The sequence below is a fragment of the Pipra filicauda genome, unplaced genomic scaffold, assembly GCF_003945595.2.
Source record: "Pipra filicauda isolate LSUMZ 115617 unplaced genomic scaffold, ASM394559v2 scaffold66_size7647185_pilon, whole genome shotgun sequence".
NCBI classification, from domain to species: Eukaryota; Metazoa; Chordata; class Aves; order Passeriformes; family Pipridae; genus Pipra; species Pipra filicauda.
Window position 1 is genome coordinate 1,731,796 of NW_024104831.1, and position 23,489 is coordinate 1,755,284.

Here is a 23,489-nt window from a genome sequence, read left to right on the forward strand (position 1 = left end):
TGCTCACAGAAAATATTTGATAGCCCTTGACAGGCCACCAGACAACCTCATCTCTAACCTGCTTTCAGCAGGAGGGTTGGACTAGATAAGCTCCAGCAGTCCCTGCCAACTTAGACTGTCCTGGGGCTCTGTGGTAACATAGGAGAGAAGGATGGACTCAGAAGTCACAGGCTGAAGAAGGCCTTTGATATGTTAAAAGGCATCACTGATTTTAAGCCTTTGGCAGAATGGAGGGATAAATATGTGTAGAAATGTATTATTTTCCATCTATATACACACTTCCCACTGGCTTCCTTAGTGGTAACAGGTTTAAAAGCCAATAGTGTCAGGTGTAATGCTCCAGCACTGTGTTATAAAAGAGTATTAAACCAGTCCAACAGTCTTGGGGCAGTGTCCTGGGCAAGTCCTGTCTCTCCAGAATGACAAGTGAGCACAGGCCTGCATCCCCGGAAAGTATCAGCAGCCACAGACAAGAGACAGATATCAGTATGCTTAAGAGCTTGTGGATCCACTGTATTTGGGATCAAATGAGTATCCTTATATAACTGAGAGTTTCCAGCACATTCATGCAGCACACAAATTATCAAATTGAAACTTTAATCCCTCTCAGAAATGAGAAGAGCTTAATGGTTGCTTCCTCATATCTTTGTTTTGACGGAAGAAGGCAAATTACTGTTAGAGAATACGATGAGTAATTCTCCAGCAGAAACTATAAGCAATGAAAGTATTTATCCTTAGTTCCTTAAAAATTAGCATGCGGTTTAGCTTTAGTACTTTCTGATAACAAAAGTATGGTAAGAATTGCATTTCAGGCAACTTTTATTGTGTCATTGACATTTATCATTTGTTATCTTAATTCTTCATTATATTACACAGTTTTTTTCTGGAAATTCATTTAATTTGATGCATGTTGTCATGAACTTGTTACTTATGGGGCTCCACACTAGAGAGAGGAATTGCTTTTTTTCTTAAGGAAGAATGGACTCATCTAAATTGGACTGTCAGCTTCTCAAGGGGTTCTTCTGCTTTATTTTGAAGACGTCTTTCTTGACAGGTAGCTACCTTGTTCCAGTCCACAGAGGAAAATTCTGTTAGAGATCTTGTCACTGCCCGTACTAAAACTGCATCTTCGGGGTTCTCAAACGGTACTCTGCAAAAAGAACACAGCAAATGTCCATTATCTGAATGTTTCCAAACTACTTTGGAACTAATATACAACACACAGTGTAGAAAGTGAAGTTGGCAGTCATGATGACACTAACAGTGAGGATTTAAAAATTTAAAATTTTCAGAAGGTTTTCTTCTTCTACCAAATTTCAGAAAGCAAAACAAAATGAGGAAAGGTTAGAATCACAGGATTCTAATGGGGGAAAATCAGGTATAAGTTATTTAAAATACATTTATAGTAAACTTAAAGCAAAATAATATTTTTCAATTTTTTTCCCACAAAAATTATAATTGTATACTTTTAATACTCTGATTCAGTGGACATGATTCAAGCAATTTGATACTGATAAATGCAAATGCACATTTATTTTGCTGTGTATCTTTTAACTAGCCCTCAGGCAAATCTCCATGCTCCAAGCTCTGAATCCAGAACACTGTGAGCTTGTGTTGTTCGTGTCTCCTGCCACAGCTGTAGTCTGGGAGAGGAAAGCGGCAGATGCACATCAGTGTAGGATTGAGAAGGACTTTGTGTTAGACCAAAACCTTCCAACTCAGATACAATATTAAGTCTTATAAGAACTTATTTCTTAGAGGTCATTTTATAAGAACTTATTTCTTAGAGGTGTACCAGTAGTAACACACACCTAATATGAACCACAGGACTATCTCCACCAAGCTTAAAGCACTTTGCCATGAAAAAGCACCTTGCAAAGCTTCAGCATGTACATAAATAAGACTCAAGGAAGCCGTACATCCATTCTACCAATGAGGACAGCTAACTCCACTGAAAGCAGGTAAGAATTAATCTTCCAACACAAATTAGCTTGATTTTAAATAGCTGTATGCAGTACTGTCAGAGGATATGTAGGATATGTAGGGTTTTATTATTTCCTTTAATGCATTTTTCAAATCTTTTCATATGTAAAGCTAGAAAGTAAAACCAAGCCTGACATCTAAAGTTTGTAAATTTACTCTTACAAAGATTGCATCTACAATGTCATCACATCAAAATACAACCTTTCTCCTGCCTCAATCAAGACAAAGATAACCGAGGTAAGTTTTGCATTTATTTCCATGATTTTGAAACTGAAAAGAATAAAAAAAAAAATCAAGTACAGACTAAAAAAGTTTCATTCTTCAAGTCACAATGTTTTTCAGAGAGTATGTATTTTTGAACAGCCACTCAGGGGAATGTTTTTTGGGCCATAATATAGAACAGATATTCTGATGCTCTAATACTTAGAGCATGTTTTTTCTAATGATCAGTATTTGATCTTACAAATAAATGGCAGTTGTATGTACCCAGTTCCAAATGTGGAATACCTTTCAATATTAAATTTCAGACACCAGCGGGTAGGCTGTCTCATCAGAATAGTATAGAGTTGCAACTATATTATATACAAAGGCCTGAAATTTCTCTGAAAAGCTCATTTTTGCTGGATGTTTTCTCTGGTTAGGGTATTTTTTAGGCACAAGAAGAGGAAATTCAGTAAATGCTTCAGAGATGCAAAAGGAAAATAAATCAAAAAATGACTTACTTATTTGTGTTATCTGCAAATTCACAACCTATAACAAAAAGTTCAAATTAAGACATTAATGGCTGTACAGCAGTTTGAGTAGCTCAGGATTACCATCCTGATCCTAATTTGCTTGTTCAAATTAATTGAAAACTAGCAGATTATTTGAAATGTTTAAGATCATATTTTATTAAAGTACTGTGGAAGGAAATACCTGTCAGAATTTTTTTAAGTTTATGTAGTTCTCTTATTCCCAATAGACATACATTTCCAGGCTTTTTTTTCTTTCACAGAAAATGATGCCACTCTCTCCATAAGTGAATGATTGCATAGTAGAGATAAAGACAACTGTACGCTTACTTTGATAATCATCAGCAAAACAAATAAATTATTATATATTATCAAACTATCCTCCTTTTCTCAACCTCTCCAAAATTACTGTTAAATATATTGCTTTCAGCTTTACTATTGTGATATATACATTTAAAAAAACTTGCAGATATTTTATTACTTTCCAAACTTCATCTACACTACTTTTTAAAATGCTATGATTTCATCTATGCACAATATTGGTTTTCTTATCTTTAAAACATCAAAAAAGCAGACAAGATTTCAAGGTTTGTTCTGGATTGTGATATAATACAAGTCACAAGGTTCCTGGTGGTATTCACCTGCTTTCTTGTGCCCAGGTCATGCTGTCTTCCAGATCTGAATGTTATAAGAACTCTAAAAATTGCCTTATATGCTATTATAAGACATCATTAAAATATTCTCAGCTTTGAAAGCACAAAAAGGAATCTACTCATAACACTAGGCACAATAAAATTTAAAACACTAGAAGAAAATACTTTCTTTGAGAGATTATTTTATGAAAGCACTAGAGGGCATCAAAAGTCTATGAGGCTGTCACTGGCCTAGAAGTGTATTGAGATGTTTTAAGTTAAATAAATGTAAAACCAAACACTCGCAAGACACATACTGGGGAAAAAAATGTTGTTTGTTCATCTGTCTTTAAAGGTAATTCTGTAACTACAGGGAGTGACTAGAACTTATTTGCCTCAAAACTGTCAGTGTAAGAAGTAATTTGTTTCCTGTTGCTGCTACTACTACTTTATGAAGCAATTTGGCTGAGTTCCTGATGCATTTTTATTCTATTACTAAAACCAACAACTTCTTATCAGATGAATGAAAAAAAAATGTTTCTAATTCTAATCACCTAAAAATGTCTGCTTTTCCTTCTATTATTATAAATACCTGAGGGCATTATCAGTCTTCTGGCTGGGTGAATGCATCTTCTGGATCCCACTGGAGCCCCCAGGGGTGTCTTTACTCTCTTCCCAAAAGCTATTGACTGCACGAGCAGAGACCTTTCAGGGTTATAAAGATGAAATGCTGATTCCCTTTCTCTTTGTGTAACTACTGTTAAGGGGATATAAAAAAAAATGTTTTCTACCAACTGAAAAGGCAGATGCAAAAGGTGATTCACTTTTTTTCTGTGCAGAGTTTTGTAACAATAGCAGTGTAAGTTACATCATTTCACAACAATTCAGAATGGGAACATGGAATGATACTTTCCAAGGCTTTACCGTGAAGCCCTGTACAATAAAATATTTTCTTCTGAGTGCAGTAGGATGACAAGTTTTAAACCAAGAAACTAAAAAGCTAGACTTTTCATACTACTTAAATGAGATCTACTGCAGAAGTCAGTAAAGATTTGGAAGTTTCTTTATGAATAGCAAAATCAAATCCTGGTTTAAGGCCAGTTCAATTCCCACTGGTCAATTACAGAGAAAACTCTAGGAATGCAATCAAGAAAAAAGCTTGAAATTTTCCTGTTTTGCATTTAATTAAAAATAACTTTAAATTTTAAACAAATAGTTTAAGGCTGTTAAATAAAATCGGGGATAGTAACTTCAATTATGTGAACTTTATACTAATCCAGTACTTCAGCTATGGAACAGAAGTGAGCTAAAGCTTTAGAACAAGTAACTGGCAGAAGCATTTTGAATGCAGGGAAGTTTTGGAGTCATAGTGTCTAGGGGACCAATTAGAAAGGAACTGCAGTAGTCATGCCTGAAGGTAACAGAAGTGTGAGCACATGTCTTCTGTAAAGGCGACAGCCAGGACTGTGCTGTGGTAATGTTCCACAGATGGTAAAGAAGCTTTGTAATGTTAGAGAAATAGCTCACTAAGTGGGAAGTCCAGGAGGCAGCTTGATACAAATAATTGCAAGTCTTAATCCAGGACTGATTACAGTAGAACTGTATTTGGAGATTAAGTCCAGGAGGTTTTACGGAAGTGTTTCTAGACATGTAAATGCAACACATATTTTTCAGAACATTAAGCTTCATTCATCGCTCCCCAGTCTAAAGTGATCATTAGTAACACAGTCTGACAGACGTGTTAAGCACAGCTGTAACATGAGACCGAATACTCAAGATTGGAGGTACCAGTGCAAAATGACAGGGTAGCAAATGGCCACATGGTCACATCCAGCAGCTCCTCATCAACCCCTGCCACATCCTGTGGCCCATCCACCATCTTTCCTTCATGACAGAGCTGCACAGTCTTCCAGCACCTGCAGATGTCCTGCATCTGCCTTGCTCAAGTCCTACATCCTGATTCTCTTAGAGGCTGGGAGCAGGTTTTCAAGATGGCCCTGTTTTTCCTTGCTACCTTCTTATAAGGTAGAGCTGGGGCAGGAATCAACCCCTTTCTCAGAGCTCTCGAGTAATTTTCAATCCACTTGCCAATCAAATAGCTTTCCAAACACCAGAGGCAAAAATCACAAAAGGTGATTTTCTTGGTTCATTTTGACATTTTATGGATTCACTGATTTCACATCTGGCTTTTCTTAAGACATTTTTTTCTGTTGAATTTACAAGAGACAATCTGTGAAAGAGCTCATGATGATTTATGAATATTTATATTTGAAAGCATGGTCTGAATCTTCCTCATCAAGAAATGTGCATATTTAAACTGTACAGAAACATGTAGATAGCTGAGGATATCATCCATACCTAAGTAAACATGCTCACCCATGTGAATATGCCAGTGAGAATGCACAAATGTAGGTACATGTTTCTAAGCACAGGCTTTTATCTGTCTTACCCAAATAGACCAAGACACGAGAAAAGCATACACAGTTTAAGATGACAGAAATCAAAAGCCTTTGACAAAGTAAACTGTTTATGCCATGCAAACTCTGTTTACTTGACAAATCTTGCAAAAAATGGGTATCTGCTCATTAGACCTTTCGCTATATCAAAAAATGCATGTAAAAGAACAGGCAAGATAATTTCACCCGTTTTTCCAAACTGATTAAAATCAAAAGCAACTGTCAATGCTTTGTGAGAAGAGGAAAGCAATCCTTACACTTCCTGTCAAGGAGCTGAACTGAAGGAAGGATGTATATGACATAAAGCCGGTAGTCTGGATCATATGCCAGAGGGTTTTGGAATAGGTCTGCAAAATGTATACAGAAAAAACAAACAATGTCACAAAAAAAAACAAACCCAGCAAATGAACAAAAGCTTTGCAAGGCAGGAAAATTAAAGATCACTAGGAACCAAAGATTTTGTACAAAATATTATCAATTCAAATTGTTCTTATGCTGGGCAAACAAAGCACAGTCTCTACAGGCATGAAATAACTAAGCATGGACTTCATGCAAAACAACACAGGCAAGAACTGGGGAAAGGTGTCATCGTGCACTCCAAACCTTCGAGGTTTTTTTCTGTTTTTTAAGATAGACATAAAAAAAGCCATTAGCTGCTTGCCTTTGATTTTCTTATGTATTGTTAGCTGATGTCTATTTTAAATAACAGTGGTCTTTTAAGTGTGACAGCTTAAAGGTAAGACATAAAAGTTGTAGGGGGAGGGAGTTATTAAAAGCAGATGAGCTTTAGGACACCTAAGGCTTTTTCAGAGCTGATATAAAGGTGCTTTATCCCATAGACACAATATAAAATGCAAATACCCAGTCTTGTGATGTTTAGACAGATGATGAGTTTGAAAACTCAAGAAACTTAAGAGTAAAATGTTTAATGTGATCTAAGTTCTTTAGAACCTGGGACCCTCTTAGCTTACCTTGAGATACTAAGCTGCAAAAGACCATTAGCAACTTGACAAGAATGCTTATGTTCAGGTTCACTTTACCTGTATAGCCAAACCTTTGCAACACAGAGACAGTTATCAATCCTGTGCTGCTGCTTTGCCAAATGTGGAACACTTACCTAGCTGAATGCCAAATCAGTTTATTTCATGACAGTCATATCTAGGGTTGATTAAAATAGAAACTGGCTCATTCCCAGGTCAGCTAACAAACAAACAAACAAGTGTTGTTGGGTGGGGCTTTTTTCCTAAATGAAAGACATAATAATTCTATTTTTCTCCTTTAACAAATGCTGTTCTTCTAAGACAGTAAAAATAATCAGGATGCTGCCACCTTGAGATCAGAGGAGAGAAAAAAAAAATCTTAATGATTTTGACAATTCTGATACAATTCTGACAAAATTCTGCTACATGGATCTGCTTTTCTCTTTTTGAGGAGAAGCTGTAGCTAATATTCACTCTAGGGTAAAAAATCCTGTTACATGTAATTTTAGCAGTTGGGGGGGGGGAAGATGGTATTACAGAAGCAAATAAGAGATAGTAGAAGAAGAAAAAAGTCTGAAAATATTCCAAATGGGTTTCTGAACTACAAGATGCCATTTCATGTTCTTCAGGACAAGTATGATTGCCGAAGGGAGCTCAGTGCTTGATGCAATTTAGCAGTTATTTTGAGGATGCAGTAAGGCTGGAACAGGCATTTTTGCTATCTCCTGCACAGAAAACACCTGTTCACGTGTTTAGAGGAGAATGTAAAATATTTTAATTCTTAAATTTTTATAAGTCACTGACTTGAAATTAGTAAGAAACCCACAAGGTGGCAGCAAAAGAAAGTTCCATCTTTACTGAACAAAGTAGTATATAGCTATTTTTTTCCAGAAAGTGTTGATCAGAAAGAATATTATGCATATGTCTGATAATTCTGTTCTTGAGACAAGAAAATATGCAATAGCATTCCAGAGATAAAAACGTTTCAGAAAGATCTCTAGAAGTAGGTATGTTTGGTAGTGGAATGGAATAAGGATTCGAAAGAGATTTTTCCAAGGCACAAACCAGGGCTGATACTAAGCACTTGTGAATCTGGATGCTACTTGGATCATGTCTCTCCTCATCAACACTGATTTGTAGGGTTTTTTTAGAGAATGTGAATTTTTTTACTGCTTATTTTTACAGTAAATCCAACCATTGTACAGATCAAGATGGTCTTGTTTTACAAAACATCTGGGATTAATTCCTGGCTCAGCTATCTACTTTCTTGTCAAGGTCATGCAGTTTTACTTCTACAAATGAGGGATAATGCTTTCTTCCTCCACAGGTTTGTCTGTTTTCTCTATTTGGAGTGTAGGAAAACAGTGTGCCTATGCCACATGGGGCAGAAACATAGCGAAGAACACAGTTTTCTGAGGTCTAGCAGCAGGATGTTATCAGCTGAGTACAATAAATCAGTTGAGACAATTTACAGAGTATGTAACAAAAATCTTGGATTCCAAAAGGGAGATGTGAGCACAAGGTGAGCCCATAAAGAAACCCTCTGTATCTCCCAAAGGCTGCAGTTGTGAGCAACATGTGCAGTAAATCTTTCGAAGCTGAGTGTCTTCCCTAAAGGCCTGGTGAAGGATGGTGTTCTGCTCCACATCCAGTGCAGGGCAGTGGCTAAAAATCACAAGAGAGCCTTCAAGAAGAGAAATGCAACATTTTGGCAGCTGGATGCTACTCCTGAAGTGAACAATAGTAGTGTGTTTTAATAGTTCTGTTGTCCCCAAGAGCTACAAAATTATAAAATCTTGTTAAGCATCCAGGAGCTCGGCTAAAGGCTAGCAAGTGTTTGGTTTTTTCTTAAATGAGATTGTCTGGCAATAAAAAAGATCTACCTCATAACAGTGAGAACTGTCACTGGTTTTGTTTTATAAAAGTTAGTTATGGGCACAGCCCTTTTCAAAGCTACACAATGCAAATTCTGCACCCATTTCATATTTCTTAATATTGCAAGGAGTCATAGAAATTATATAGTGATATGATATATAGGATATGACTTTTAAAATTTATTTTGTTCATTTGTAAATTACTGATGTAATTTACTTCAGATGTGACTGCATTTTATTAAACAAATAGAGTACTGGTAACTTGAGAACTCATTATTATGAAATCTCCTTGAAACAAACACATTAACAATTTTTTCATGACTGCAAAGGTCAAGAAGAAATAACTTTAAAGTTCTGGTTATTAAGGTTATTAAGCTTCTTCCACTGTTACTGTTTACTCTGATAGAAATCTTTGAACTTTTTTTTAATTAGGGTAGATTGGTATATTCTATATATTGTTTGATTGCTCTTTCAAACACTTCCTTTTCTATGGTGCTGGCCAGTCCAATTTGCACCCAGTTTTCACTATGCCTTTGTAACTGCCATTCATAATAACTCAGCAGCACTTTAACTATCTGCTATGTATTTCCCACAGATGGTTGCAAGAAGTACAACAAACTTCCTGTGCTTGTTGAAGCTCCTTATTAATTTGTAGGGCTAACATTAAATTCAAGTGACTGCACCATTCATACATAGGATGTCTGTCCAGACTTTGCTTAATCACTTCAAACAACTGCATTCTTAAACAGACTATTTTTTCTATCTTGCATATAATGAAAAAATTACTATAATTTGGCTGACATGTTGTCTTCCCTAAACACTTGATTTGTTTCTTAGTTTTGGCCCAGTGTCAAGTTCAATTAAAAGTGTACTTTTTAAGTCATATTTTCCTTTCCCACAATCAGACATTCAGTTTTCTGAATGCTTAAGGAGGTGTTATGGCCTGGTGACATTCACCTCCTTAGCCGTCACTAAGGCGTGAAAATCGTTTCCTGTTTTCTCCAAGTACTGAGCGTCTGTCATGGCCTATGTTGACATTCCTTTAGGAACCACAGAAAACACTGCTTACATTTTCACGTTCAGTATCTTAATAGCATATAATCCTACTTTCCCTGGAGGCTACTTCTTACATTGTAACTTAGTGGCATCAACACTGTCTTGTGTAACTTAATTTGAAATTTCAGAGATGGCGCTGTTTTCACTTCCAGCCAGTGCCTCAGAAAATATGCCACTTAACAGACATTGTTGTGAAGAATACCTAAGTGTACTTATTCTTAGATTCTAGAAATCCACAGTCTGCCAAAAAGATGCAGAAAGGGAGTTCTATAAGCAACAGAATTAATGAGGCAGGAATTTGGGTTCTATAACCTATCACTCACACTCCCAACAACAATAACATCTATTTTTCAACTCTACCTCTATGATAATCTCACTCCCATGTTCCCTTACAAAGAGGCAGCAGTAAACTGCTTGACACCCTCCAAGCTACTCCTCCAGGATATTGGCTAGGCAGCAGCCAAAAAGAGTTAACTTCTGAACTCAGAAGGTTTTTCTCAGTTGAGGTACTCTTTGTGAAATTTTCATGTCCTAGAGATCTCTTTCTTCAGATTTGTCAAATTTGGTTGAAATTTCTAATTAGTTTCAAAAGCTATTGGCAAATGATGCAGAAACAGGCAAGAAACATCCCGATAAGAAACTAAAAAGCTACTAGTCGCTGTTCTGCAGAATAAAAATAAGGTATTACTTAGAGTATGCAAGCTTATCATTCCTTTCAATTCCTTCACTGTTTTGCCAAGTTTCTTTAACTCGTTGTTGTGAAGAAACAGAATTTGTAACGAACATAAGTGTTTCAGAGCACCTGAAATGAAATGAAAAATAATTAATCATTCTCACCATAACAGACTGCTTCTATTAGATAATTATTTTGTTACGCTGCACACTGAATTTGATATTTTAGTTATATATCTATGCTTGCCTTTTGGTAACACACTGCATGAGATACTAATTTAAAAAAAATTAGAGATATTCAATATCCCTCTCATATTTCTAATCACATCCTTTAAACACAGGCCTAACTTTTTTTCATTGCAGTTCTTTCCATTGGCCCACGTTACCCTTGCATCAACAAATCAGCATCAACTGCAAACTCTCTTGTTCCTCCCTTCCTTACTCCTATATCCCAGTAATCCTTGATAAATTCACTTCCTTTTACCTTGACCTAATATTACCTTTGCCTCACAATAATATATCACCTTTGCCTCTCAAATAATAAATAGTGAATTCCTTAGAAAATAGTTCAGTTTCAAGTAATTACTGACATATTAAAAAGTTATTACAAAATATTGTTGTGGCTGTCCCAGGCTATTTGTTCACATTTTCACACCACATCAGGATTGGACACCACGTTTTCCAAATTCTATACAATGTTTCCTACCCACATTTCCCTATAAAGGACACCCTTCTGTTTAAACACATTTTGTTATCATCTGTATTGTCCCTTTTATCCATGTTTGTATTTTGAAGATTAATTTTTCTCAAAATCTCACAGAAACTAATCAACATCATTAATCCCTGCATTTTATAGGGACAGAAAAAAATAAAGTATTAACATTTAAAATGTCTAAAATATACAGAAATTTATTATGTTTTGGCCTCTTTGTTCACAAATTCATGAGTCTGGTACAGCCGCTTTCATTTACAACAGCAAGCAAAACTGAAATAGAAGTATAAGACAAATGCAAATTTTGAAATAAAATAAGTTTGGCATTAACTTTGCAAAATACTTCTGGTTATAAATTCTCAATATGCAATATGTGCATGTAAGATCAAAAATATTTTACAATTGCCTGACATAAAGTGAATGACATTTCATCCCTTAGACCAGGATAAACATATCACCTTATTGCCACTCAAGTATCCTGGAACAATTAAATATCTAATAATTAACATGTATTGTTATGCATATATAGGAGCTTTCAACCAGTAGGTTACTTGTTATCATCAAGTTGTATAAATTTTAATGCTAGTACATAGAAAAGAAAGTATAGGCCTCTGCTCAACAACCTAAAAAGGGAATATTGGTACCTGATATATCTGTCAGTTCATTATTGTTGAGGTAGAGTTCAGTCAAGCAATAGTTTTTGATCAAGAAATTTAAATCTTGTATCTGAAATTACAGTTAGGCAAACTATTATATGTCAATCTAAATGTAATACTGGAGAATTATAAACATGGTCTCTTGAAAACTGCATAACTACAGGTAGTTTCTTATATTTCTGTTTAAGACTTGGTTTAAGGATTCTTTTGACAGCTGAACCTTCATTAGAAATACTAATTACACATCAAACACATGCAGTACAGCCATACCTAATTTTTTGAACTACAAATTTAATATTTTTATTTGGAAACAGATTTCCTTGATGACTGGCCTTCACATTTTCTCTTCCTTCTACTCACATTTGAAATAATTTTTATTGTTAGGAGACCCTTGTAGGACATAATAATTCTTTGTTGGTTTAAGGATATTCCTGAAATATATACTTAGAATAAACCCAGCATCTAGTTTTTAAATTATTCCTTGACCTTGTTCTAAATTTCCCCAAATGTCACTTAATCAGATTTAAAGAATCGAGTACAATTACAGAAAAAAAAAACAACGCATGGGCGTATTCCCATAAAAAGTCTTCTCTGGTCCCTATGAAATCACATCCCCTTGCTTGGAGCTCAGTGCTTCCAGTGCAAGGCAAAGTATCTGCAATGAGATAACAAGTTGAGATTGAGATTGAGGTTACCATCGCTGAGAATAGGGAGTACTAATGGGTGCCCAAGTTTTTATCCTACAGTTTAAATGCAAGAACAACAAGCAGAATTTTATTCCTGACATTACTTTGAATTCTGAATTTACAAATGCAAATCTGTTAGTGGGAGAATGTCCTTGAATTGTGCCCCTGTGTGGTGGTTTGGGCTAGGCCTTCCTTGGTGACCAGTTTGTAACCAAGGAAGGATCCAGATTTACCCAGTATTCCCTACGATTTTTACATAAGCCAGACTATAAGAAGAAAGGAGGAGAGGCCTTCGCTCTCTTTCCTTCCGGCGGCTTGGAGGTGCAGGTTCCCTGCTGTCGGTTCTGCCGTGTTGGGGAGCGAGGCCTGGTAAGGCCTTGTCGACCTTGGGAAGCAGAGGTTGCCGGCGATCGTTCCAGAGCCACTCTCGGTTGTCCCAAGGAGAGTAGTGACATATTTCTTTGCTAACTCTTTTAGTTGTTAGATATTGGGCTACTAATCGGGATATATATATATTTTATTTTGGTTTTGTTCCTTTTCCCTTCCCCCTTCCCTTTCCCTTGTGAAATCGTATATATTTCAATTGTATATAACTGTAGCATAAGTGTAAATATATTTATATATATTTATATATATCACTTTAGCTGTCTCTCTCTCGTTTGGGTTTTTTTCTTAGTTGTTTTCTCCCTCTTCTCTCTGAAGTTTGGGGGGGGGGGGAGCGGGCTTCTTGTGGTAAGGTTTGGAGACTTGGCAGGGAGCCAGCTTCAAACCATATCACCCTGACTCTAAAACAAATGTGCTTTGCTCTGTGCATCAACAGTATCTGAAAGCTGGAAGGAAGAGCATAAGGCAGAGGTTTTTCCACTCACTCGTATAGCAGTGTTTCCCTGTCTTTGACAAGTATAGATTTTAGGGTCACCTGAAATTTACTTTTTTTGTGATAAAACTATTGAATACATAAAACCACGCTTCCTCTATTACAGCATTTAAGTGACACTTCTCCTAAGAAAAGCCACTGAGTGGCTATTCCACACAAGTTATATAGAAAACCAGAAGAATGCTCTTTGTTATTGCTTAGGTAAAAAACTGAGATCTGGGCAAAAATCAGATTGATTTATGTTTTATGGTCAGCAAGATTAGTTCTGCTTAGTCATCAGGCCATTTCTTCTTATTCTTTAGCGTCCTTTAGAAATACAAGGAAAAGCCTTATTATACCTGTGTTCAATCTTTTAATGTATCTATACTTTTGCTTTTTTTGAAAATAGTTGGATAACCACAGATCTTTTGATGAAGTTGACATAAGATGCCATATAATTGATGTTAGCCTGGGGCAGCAGATATACATACACTCCAAAGAGACATGGAATGTAAATTTATTTTTCCTGCTACTCACAGATCTACTTATTTACCTGAGCAAGCAACTCTGGTGTTTTAAGAAGTTGAGCTCACTCTGAAAGTCATGTAAACTACTGTACAGTAAGATAGTTAAAAGCAGGTTAGAATTCTTGGGGTTTTATTATTTTTCTTGCTTTTTAATTACCAGTGGCTAATGGTGAAAGTTTAGATTCAATTCAACCATTTAATAGTGGTTGGCTATGGATATGGAGATTTCTAAATCAGATAATTCTACTGGTCAAGGAGATGATTTTGTGTAACATACGATGTGCTTACAATTGGCAGGAAACTGTACTGTGTCGAGATTTTGACAGAGCATTGTCTCAAAACCCATACAATAGGATAGAATAAATACTATAATCTGGATTTGCACAGAAGGAGAAAGTAAGGCATGTGGCTTGTGTAACTGGTTTAGGGCCATACACTCCATTGGAAACATGAGAAATTCATGTGGTCCCACTCTAACCACTCGCCTGGAAATCTCGTAAGTCTAACAAGTTTAGGTGACACAGTGACCTGTGTAACAGCAGCAGATACCCCATCATCCCGAGCATTCCAGTGCTGCTTCCCATGCACAGGGAGAAGCTCATTTCAAAGAGTTGTATGTCACCCTTTTGTGCATGAGGGCAAACAGGAGCCTCACTTTGACCACCATCCTGCCAGGAAATAAACTCTGCATGTCTGCAAGGGCGTGAAACAAGAGCTACGCGTTTCCTGCCGTCCACTCCTGTCCTATAACCACATCACCCCTCGGTCTGTTCCAAGAGCTGCCGCTCTGCTGGGCAGGGTACACCAGCTACATTGGGAACTGCTTTCTTTTTATTGCTAAGGAATTAGCACAAAACCTCAGCTTCTTAAATAAACACGATTTATAAATCTGATGTGAACCTAAAGGAAAATATATTAGCTTAAACTCTGGGATGTTTAAAAAAAAAAATCTTTTCTCATTTCACAGTTAAATATGCCTGGAAATTAAAAATAATTTATTAGCTTGACAATTATATAATGCTTTATGCTAGAAAAAAAATTAAAAATAATAATAATCAGGGAGCATAGATGCACTGTTCTGCTCTTTAAATGAATATCTTATTACCTTATTGTTGTTAAGCCACAAATACTTTAACCTATTAAACTGTGAGAGACTTGGGATACTTCTTAGTCCTCTGGTGGAAGAAAAGAAAAAGAGTAACAAATTTCTTAACAAGAGTGCTTAATAATTTTACAAACAGTTTAATTTTTTTATAAATAATATACAAGAAGTAAAAAGGAAGTTATATCAGAGAAAGACAAAAAGAACAAGATGGCAGAGACAGTGTAAGCATTCTACACACTTGCAAGCAACAAAATAAGTGATAAATTATTTGTTTTTTCCATAATAGCATTTATTTTCTCAGGGAGTCTGAGTGCCATATACTTTGCAGTTTGGAAATCCTACTCAGAACACAGGAGGAGAAATTTGGCACCCTGAGGACACAAATCTAAAAGGAAAATTGCTTTGAAGGTGCAGTGGGGATTGTCCGACCACAGTGCCAGAGAAGCCAACAGAAGCCAGACACCGAGCACAACAATGCACATCTCTTATTATTTTTCATATTAGTGCATATTGTGAAATCTTTTGCCCTTTTCTCACTCCTCTCCTGCTCTCACATAAACTTAGTACATCCACTAAGGCTGAAACTATCTCCCATGTGCCAGTAGGGCTTTTTGTTTAATTGTGTATCTAGCACTTTGAGCTTGCTAGTGTGCTATAAATAACAAATTACACAGAATATTACTGAGCTGCTGAGTAATTTTCACTAATTGCTCCTCTTGATTTTTCATTGTTTTAAATAAATATTCTTAATTGCCACTAGAATAATTGTAGATTACCTTTATATTGCAAATTTTAATTGACATAATAAAAATTTCCTTGTGGATTTTAATGTGTTGCAAGACTGGGACCAGTGTTTCAGAAAGAACGAACAGAATTGATAAAAATTAACCTCACATCATCAGCCTAAAATCATGTTTGTTTTCCAGCTGTGAAGCCTAGTCTCTAGCTTCCCATGTTGTTTGTTTTTTGTTTGTTTTTTTCAACACACCCTCCAGGTATAGACACCTTTTTTGATCTTGCATTTGAAAATAAAAAATCTGTCAAAAGCAAACCCTGCAAAGTTGAGGTGCTGTACCTTTAGTGTCCTTTATTTCAGAAAGTCAGATTATCCTATGCTGTTACTTCATTAAACGCTTTATTTAACTTCTTCAGATAATTCATAAAAACTAACCCTCCAAATACATACTTTTGTGTATATTGTCACAAGTAACCAGAAAAAACATTATGGCACAGACAGGCAGATGACTGTTGACAGGACATACAGAACTCTTACAGAGCTACTAACTAATTCTCCTGTAAACCCCTGCACTACTTTTCAGGAAGCAAAGCCAAAATTTCCTCATATTCTTTGTCACTGCCATTCTATATCTAGTTTACAGGTTTACATTTTAATTGGCTTTACTCCCTGTCTAACAGCCTCATTTTGACTATCTCCAAGCCTTGATCTGTTTTTTTTTGGTAGTATTTAAGGCATTTAATTTGCCCCAGGTAGAGCTTAATTCCTCTAACATTTTTAAAAGAGCCTGTCCCTTTCTAGATGCCTTCCAAACTTTGTATGTCTTTTATAAACTGATCCTTTTTGGCCTGCAGCACTCTTTTTCTACCTACTGCTAAGTTAATCAGTTTTCCCAGGATGACAGCTTTCAGTGTCCAAATTTACATTGTTTCATGTCCCTTTAAGAGTAGTGTTTTAAAAAGTATAAACTCATTCCCTCTTATTTGATTGACTTTAATTATTATTTTTTTACTTTCTTATTTCAGCCAGCAGAAAAATATGTCAAACCAACAGTTAAGGAACCATACTGAGTTTGGCTGTACTTCAAGTTTATATAAGTTGGTATAGAATAAAAGGAGTTCACTTCTATCCAATCATCAAAGAAGCCATCTTGCATCATCTGTCTCAAAATGGTTTCATGGGAAGACAGATCACTTCTGTATCTGCCATCTGAACATTTCTTTTTATTTATACCAAAAAGTATGGCCAGTGAGGGCATACATTCAAGCATTTAAAATAAAAAAAATGTGCCTAATAAGACTGTATACACAGTCTTAATTCTCTTATGCATACACATTATAGTAATTTTCTTGTCTTGTTTAGAATATATATATGTATTTTGTAATTTTTTCGTTATTTAAACTTCTCTCTTAATTTTTATGTTTTCTTCTTTCTAAAATGCTTATTTAAAAGAAATTTGACAGTAACTACATGCTTTAAGTTTACTTTTCACAAAGCATCAAATACCTTCCCAGTGTAAATCAAGAGATGTGATAAGGAATTCAAACACACTAGTGGACACATTTAGATTTTCAATACCACCTGATTTCCACTAAAAACAAGCTAGACAACGTTGAGATTCCATAATACCTTTTTTTTTTTTCTTCATTCGTTGGACCCAGGACCTTAAAAACCTTGTCCCGGAATTATTAAACTGCATTAGTTCCCCATATATGATATCAGCCTTACGAACAGTAGATGCAGTCGTGAGGCTGCAAACAGGTATGCAACACTTGGAATTATGCCCTGCCAGAAATTCAAAGCACGCCTTCCAAAAACTTTGAAGTATGTCCTGTCATGCATCCATCCCTCAATGGTAGCCTCTCAGCATGTTCATACTACAACATACACCTCTATCAACCTAGATCACCCACAGGTTCATGAAAGCTTTGCCTTCCTTCAGCATGGCTTCTTCTCCTCATCTGCCCTACATCTCAAGCTATTTCATAAAGCTCTAAGAGGAGATCAGTTCTGTGATCAGTACTGCCTGCCCAAAACAAGCATTCTTGTGCCTGTATTCACTTCATGTTGCCCTGCCCTCCCTTCAGTTCTTAACAGTAGAGATGCAGGTAATTTCAAAGGTGCTACCAATGAGTTTCACTGTTGCAGTAACAGATTTCTTCAGGGAGGTCAAAAATTTGGCAGTCTTTAGACTCCACAGGTTCTGTGTTTTTACATTTGCCTTCTTGATACTCCTTCCACCCAGCCTTAGGAGCCAGTTAGAACAGGCAGAGATTAGCCATCAAGCCTCATTCCTCTGCTCCTGTGGTAGAAGTTCATGCAGAACTCTATGAACTCACAGATCCTGGAACAATTCTGGGTTGCTGGAGATGGATTGTGTATCTAGAGCTGAGGCAGGTAACTGCTTCACTGTGAGAACAGCTCTGCTGTGTGTCTTACTGTACCTTCACCATTTCTTCATTCGCAATGTGTATGGACTAGGTACAAATATATTTTACTGGTATTTCACATATAAATGATGTTCAGCAAGTACCTGATACAGAAAGCAATATGAAAGGTTACAATTTACTGTGTGCTCTACTTTTAGTAAAAGTCAAAAGGACAAACATATTTTACTTACTGTCTAGCCAGATACAATCCTATGACATCCCCATTGCTCTTAAAGCCGCAGATCTTCAGCTGGTTTTCTACTGCCTAGCAGTATATAGTACATTTGTCAGTATAATACACTGCATCATTATGGATTCACTACAACATATGCAAATTTAGTGTTTAAAGTAATATGCACAGCAAAAAGAATATCTATATCACAGCACCTTGCAAACTGTAATATAGCCTGAGATAAAGATATTAAATTGGCAATCTCTATTTTAAATTGATAAAAATAGTCCAACAATTATGCTAGACTTCCACTAATTTTCTTTTCCTGTGGAGAATCGTAGTTGATAGACGTGAAATGAGAAAGTAATGTATGTTGACTGTTGACAGGCTTCTCACTCAGGTCAGCCAAACCCATACGCGTGATAAACATGAAACTGTTTACTTTGCAATACAGTTGCAACTTCATTCTATGCAACTTTACTATATGCATGACATTCTAAAATTATGCATCCAGTACACTGCTTGTACATTAAACGTTGAAAAACGCAGACACAATTTTTATTTTCAGAGTATATTACTGAAGTGTTCTAATTTGTAAAAGCAGTGAAACCCATTAACAAGAGAATTATGGATCTCTGTTACTAGTGGCTGATAAAAAGTAAAATGTGTATCAGAAGAAATGAGCTTTCTACATGAGCTATTATGCCCAACATCATTAGGATCACTATTGTTTAAACCACAAAACTGATACAACTTTACAAATATGAAACGCCTTGGGAGCACCAACAGGCATGTCCAGAATGGCCTGTATTGGCTGCACAACCACTCCAGTGTGTTCTGGGCATGCTGAATATACACAGGTTAACTTGCAAACGAGGGAGACCTGTGGCACTTTCTGAGCTGAAGCAGCCAAGCACTCCCGGGACTCCACATGGGCCACTTGTTCCACAGAGCGGGTGTGGGACAGTGCCCATTTGCCCAGCACTCGGTACGGCTCCCAGACTGCAGCTGTCACAGAGGGGGAAAACCTGGGACAAATGGCTGTAGTTTTCTGTCTACGTGGGCAAAATCTGCCTAGGGAACACTAAGTGTTCTCTGCAGAAAAGCAGCTCGTTTTTCTGTGGAGAAAAGCGACACCCCAAGCGTGCTGATGTCTGTCCCCGGCACAGAGGGACAGACCGATGGCGAGAGTGGAGTGCCAATGGGGAACGCACACCTACTCCAGACAGCACAGATCCCGGGTTCCGAGTTCGACAAGTCAGTAAGGCTGTGCCCAAAGATTTGTATTTTGCATACTGCGTTACGTGAGATCTCATCCTCTCCCCGCCCTAGAGCCCTTTGCCGGTCATTCCCGGCTCTCCGCCACAGCAGCCGGCGGCCCCGGAGGGGCTGCAGACCTCAGGGGTGCCGCGGTGCCTGAGAAGGATCGGACCGGCTCGCTCAGAGGAGCCGCGCCCGCTGCCGCCCAGGGCGGTCGGGGGAGCCGAGCCCCTTCAGCCGCCGCGGGAGGACCGAGCCCGCCTCGCTTCGGGGGTGTGGTGGCGGTGCGGAAATCTCCCGCTTCTCCCCCCCAGCAGACCGGGAGGGCGAGGCCGGGGGTGCTCCCGGGCCGGGCGGGCTGCGAGGCTCCGCGCCAGGGGTGGCCACCGTTCCGGCCGGCAGCCGGGGGAGCGGCGCAGCCGGGGCGGGGGGAGGGAAGGGAAGGGGAGAGGCCGCCCCGCTCACCTGCCCGCCGGCGGGAGCCGCCGCCATCTTAGAGCCCCGTCCTGGGCGGCCGCGGGGAAGGAGCGCGAGGCGCGGGGTGGGCGAGGGTGGGCAGGGCTGGGGGGGAACAGGAGCCGCTGTCGAGCCCCTGGAATAACAGAATCAAAGAATCAGGTTGGTTGGAAAAGACCTCTGAGGTCATGGAGTCCAACCTATGACCAAACACCACCATGTCAACTAGACTGTGGCACTAAGTGCCACATCCAGACTTTCCTTAAAAATCTCCAGGGACAGTGGCTTCACCACCTCCCTGGGTAGTCCATTCCAATGTTTAATCACCCTTTCTGTGAAGAAATTCTTTATAATATCCAATGTAAACCTCCCTTGGCGGAGCTGAAGACTGTCTTCTTGTCCTGTCAGTGTTTACCTGGGAGAAGAGTCCGACCCTCACCTGGCTACTCCCTCCTTTCAGGTAGTTGTAGAGAGTGATAAGGTCACCCCTGAGCCTCCTTTTCTCTAGGCCAAACAACCTCACCTCCCTCAGCTGCTCCTCATAGGACATGTGCTCCAGACCTTTCACCAACTTTTATTGCCCCTCTCTGGACACGCTCTAGCATGTCAATGTTGTTCCTGAATTGAGGGGCCCAGAAGTGGACACAGTAGAAATGGTATAACACTGAAATGGGAGCCCAAGCCTGGGCATTGATCAAGGCACGGCTTTGTGCTGGGGGAAGGAGCTCCGTAGTGAGCAAGGGGCACCTCTGCAGGGAGCTGGGGCTCAGGAAGGTGGCCAGGGTGGGCTGATGGGAGGCCCTGGGGGCAACAGCTGAGAGGGAATTGGGATACCTCTGGGAAGCCCCTTGGGTCATATTTACTCACAATCCTGAAAAAGGGTGCCTTTTTTTTTTTTTTTAAACAACATTCCTATGGTTGGTTGGTTGGTTGTTTTTTTTTTTTTTTTTTGGTTGGTTGGATGGTTGTTTTAAAGCACAGATCCTGTGTGCATTTATGTATATGTGTGGGAAAGGAGTGCGAGCTGCGTGGTGGGCGAGGGTGGGGCAGGGCTGGGGGGGACAAGACCTGTCATCACGCCCCTGGAATCACAGAATCAAAGAACCAATTAGGTTGGAAAAGACCTATGAGATCATCGAGTCCAACCTGTGATCCAACACCACCATGTCAACTAGACCATGGCACTAAGTGTCACATCCAGTCTTTCCTTAAAGACCTCCAGGGATAGTGACTCCACCACCTCGCTGGCAGTCCATTCCAATGTCTAATCACCCTTTATGTGAAGAAATTCCTCCTATATATATGTCACTTATAAAAAAAACACTTGTGTGTTTAATTTACAGCTAATCCACACCGTATGTGTTACTCCCTTGAAACTTGCAAATCACCTTGGTGCCTGAGAGACCCTCTCCCGAGCCGGCTCCTGGAGGAGGCCCACTGCTGCGACAGCGCCTTGAATTGAATTTGGCTGTAAAGGAACACAAAATGTTTATGACATCCACATGTGCAAGCAACTGTTGCCATGTTGCTATTTATATAACCATTTTACTGCATAGCACAAGCTGAAGAATAGAAAAAGCCATTTCCAGTATGTGTGTGTGCACGCATGCATGTAGGACAATAGAAAATGTTTGATCAAGCAGCAACAAAAATATGTCTGAAAACTTGGAGCTTTATTTAGAATTTAATTTACACTGAGTACTCGTTAGCAGAAATAGTCATTGTAAATTACATGCAACTGATACACAAAGAGCAAAAGTTGTGTGTGCAAATATATGAATAAGCTGTCCCTCATGGAATTAATTATGTGCATGCCTTCGCTTGTTCAGACCACTGAAGCTAGATGTAGTATGTATAATGGAGGAATGGAACTACAGTACAAGTATTACATTGCAAATATTTAATTTTCTTGGAAAAATTATGTGGGTGGCTTCCATTTCAGCTAGGTAGCTTTAAACAAATAGAAACCTCAACTAAGAAAGACTAGACATCATAAAGGGATAAAACTGACAACAGAAATGTCTTTAATACCTTATTTTAGCTTCTAAAAATATCTCTAGGGTATTTAAAATCATAAAAAGAGGAAATCAATGGAGAAGAAGAAACTGGTACAGAGATCCGTATTTTTTTCATTCTACATTCAAGTTCAATGTTTTCAATCAACAAGACAGATCTATCATTTTAGAATTGCAAAAGACAAGATGATTATTAAAGAAAACTTTGATAATAACAGTGACATATCAACTAGTCCAATTAACATGATAGGACAGGCAAATTCAGTAATAAAGGATGGGGAGAGAGAGAGGGAGGGAACCACTGGAAAGTATTTTGTGCGTTCTGTCACAGAGGTGGGACATACAAGGGTTGAGGTTTGTTCAGATATGTTTTGGGGGTTTGAGGTGCTTATCTCTTTTAACTGGTAACTACAGACTTAGTCTGGATGGAGACTTTAAATGGAGACTTTAAAATTCAGTAAATTTAATATCTTTTTCTTTCTGCATCTGCAAATTGATACTTAAAATCCCCACCAAGTTTAAAGGAACTTGAGCAGAAAATGAGTATTTTTTTTTGTTCGGACTGAACAATCACCATGTTTTACACTAGCTTGGTGGTGTTTTTTGTTTCCAAAATACATAATCTGTCACCTATGTAGTCCTATTCCTGGATTGCTGTCCATAAATGATCAAATGAGATTAGCTCAGTTGGTTAGAGCATGGTGCTAATAACACCAAGGTCGTGGGTTTGATCCGTGATGGGCCATTTACGTAAGAGTTGGACTTGCTGATCCTTGTGGGTCCCTTCCAACTCAGAATATTGTGTGAAATTTCTGTGAAATGATCACACATCCTTCAGGTTACCCAGAATAATGACTGACTTGCTGTACATGTTTTTCCAAAAAGTTCTCATTATGTTTATGTAGTAAAAATACTTAATGTTCTTATATAAGGATACACAGTTGCAACTTCATAGTATTTGATAACAGAACATAAAAATAGGGGAAAGCACAGATAGATCTGTTTTTACTGACAAAGGGGATAGGGCAGAACAGGAGATTATTACTTTTGAAAACCACCAGGTTACAGATGCCTTGGGGAGTTCATCTGGCTCATAGAGTGACACCTTTTCTTCCCTACTTTGGAGGCCTCCTGGTATGTCCATGCTTCAACCACACACCAAGGGTACAGGAGATTGTCACTGTATCAATTTAGAGACCACATTATAGAAACATGGATTTGGTTTGGATAGTAAAATTCAGATTAAAGCTGGTTTAAAACATAACCTATCTCATTGGATGCTCTCTAGTTCAGTCACCCACATTCTCCATCCTCTCTGGGGAAAATACCTAAGAGGTTTATCACAGTCTAGCAAGTGAAACTTGGACAATAATGAGGTGATGCGCTAAACCATTCTGCCATTCTTTTACTTCCCAACGATTTGGACAGGGCTTTACTGGAAAACTGATAGCACAAGAGCTCTTTGTAACTTAACCTGTTGTTCAAATGGCTTTGA

The 23,489-nt window shown here is 38.2% G+C and overlaps 1 protein-coding gene and 1 long non-coding RNA gene across 3 annotated transcripts; one reads left to right on the forward strand and one right to left on the reverse strand.

Moving 5' to 3' along the window:
- Positions 1-602: 602 nt before the first annotated feature.
- Positions 603-20,115, reverse strand: LRRC72 (leucine rich repeat containing 72). The gene is made up of 9 exons (XM_027723196.2): positions 19,989-20,115; positions 18,283-18,356; positions 14,927-14,996; positions 11,741-11,822; positions 10,401-10,514; positions 6,060-6,149; positions 3,939-4,103; positions 2,706-2,733; positions 603-1,150 (listed from the first exon to the last, which is right to left on the reverse strand). Exons 1-9 carry the CDS (start codon positions 20,013-20,015, stop codon positions 985-987), a joined length of 816 nt encoding a protein of 271 aa, XP_027578997.2. The 5' UTR covers positions 20,016-20,115; the 3' UTR covers positions 603-984.
- LOC113989029 lies at positions 19,305-22,922 on the forward strand. 2 transcript variants are annotated; one of them, XR_005566226.1, is made up of 2 exons: positions 19,305-19,524; positions 21,323-22,922. It is a non-coding gene; the product is annotated as an uncharacterized LOC113989029 (long non-coding RNA). The 2 variants fall into 2 exon arrangements; XR_005566225.1 differs by having other exon boundaries at positions 19,305-19,520.
- The last annotated feature ends 567 nt before the right edge of the window (positions 22,923-23,489 follow it).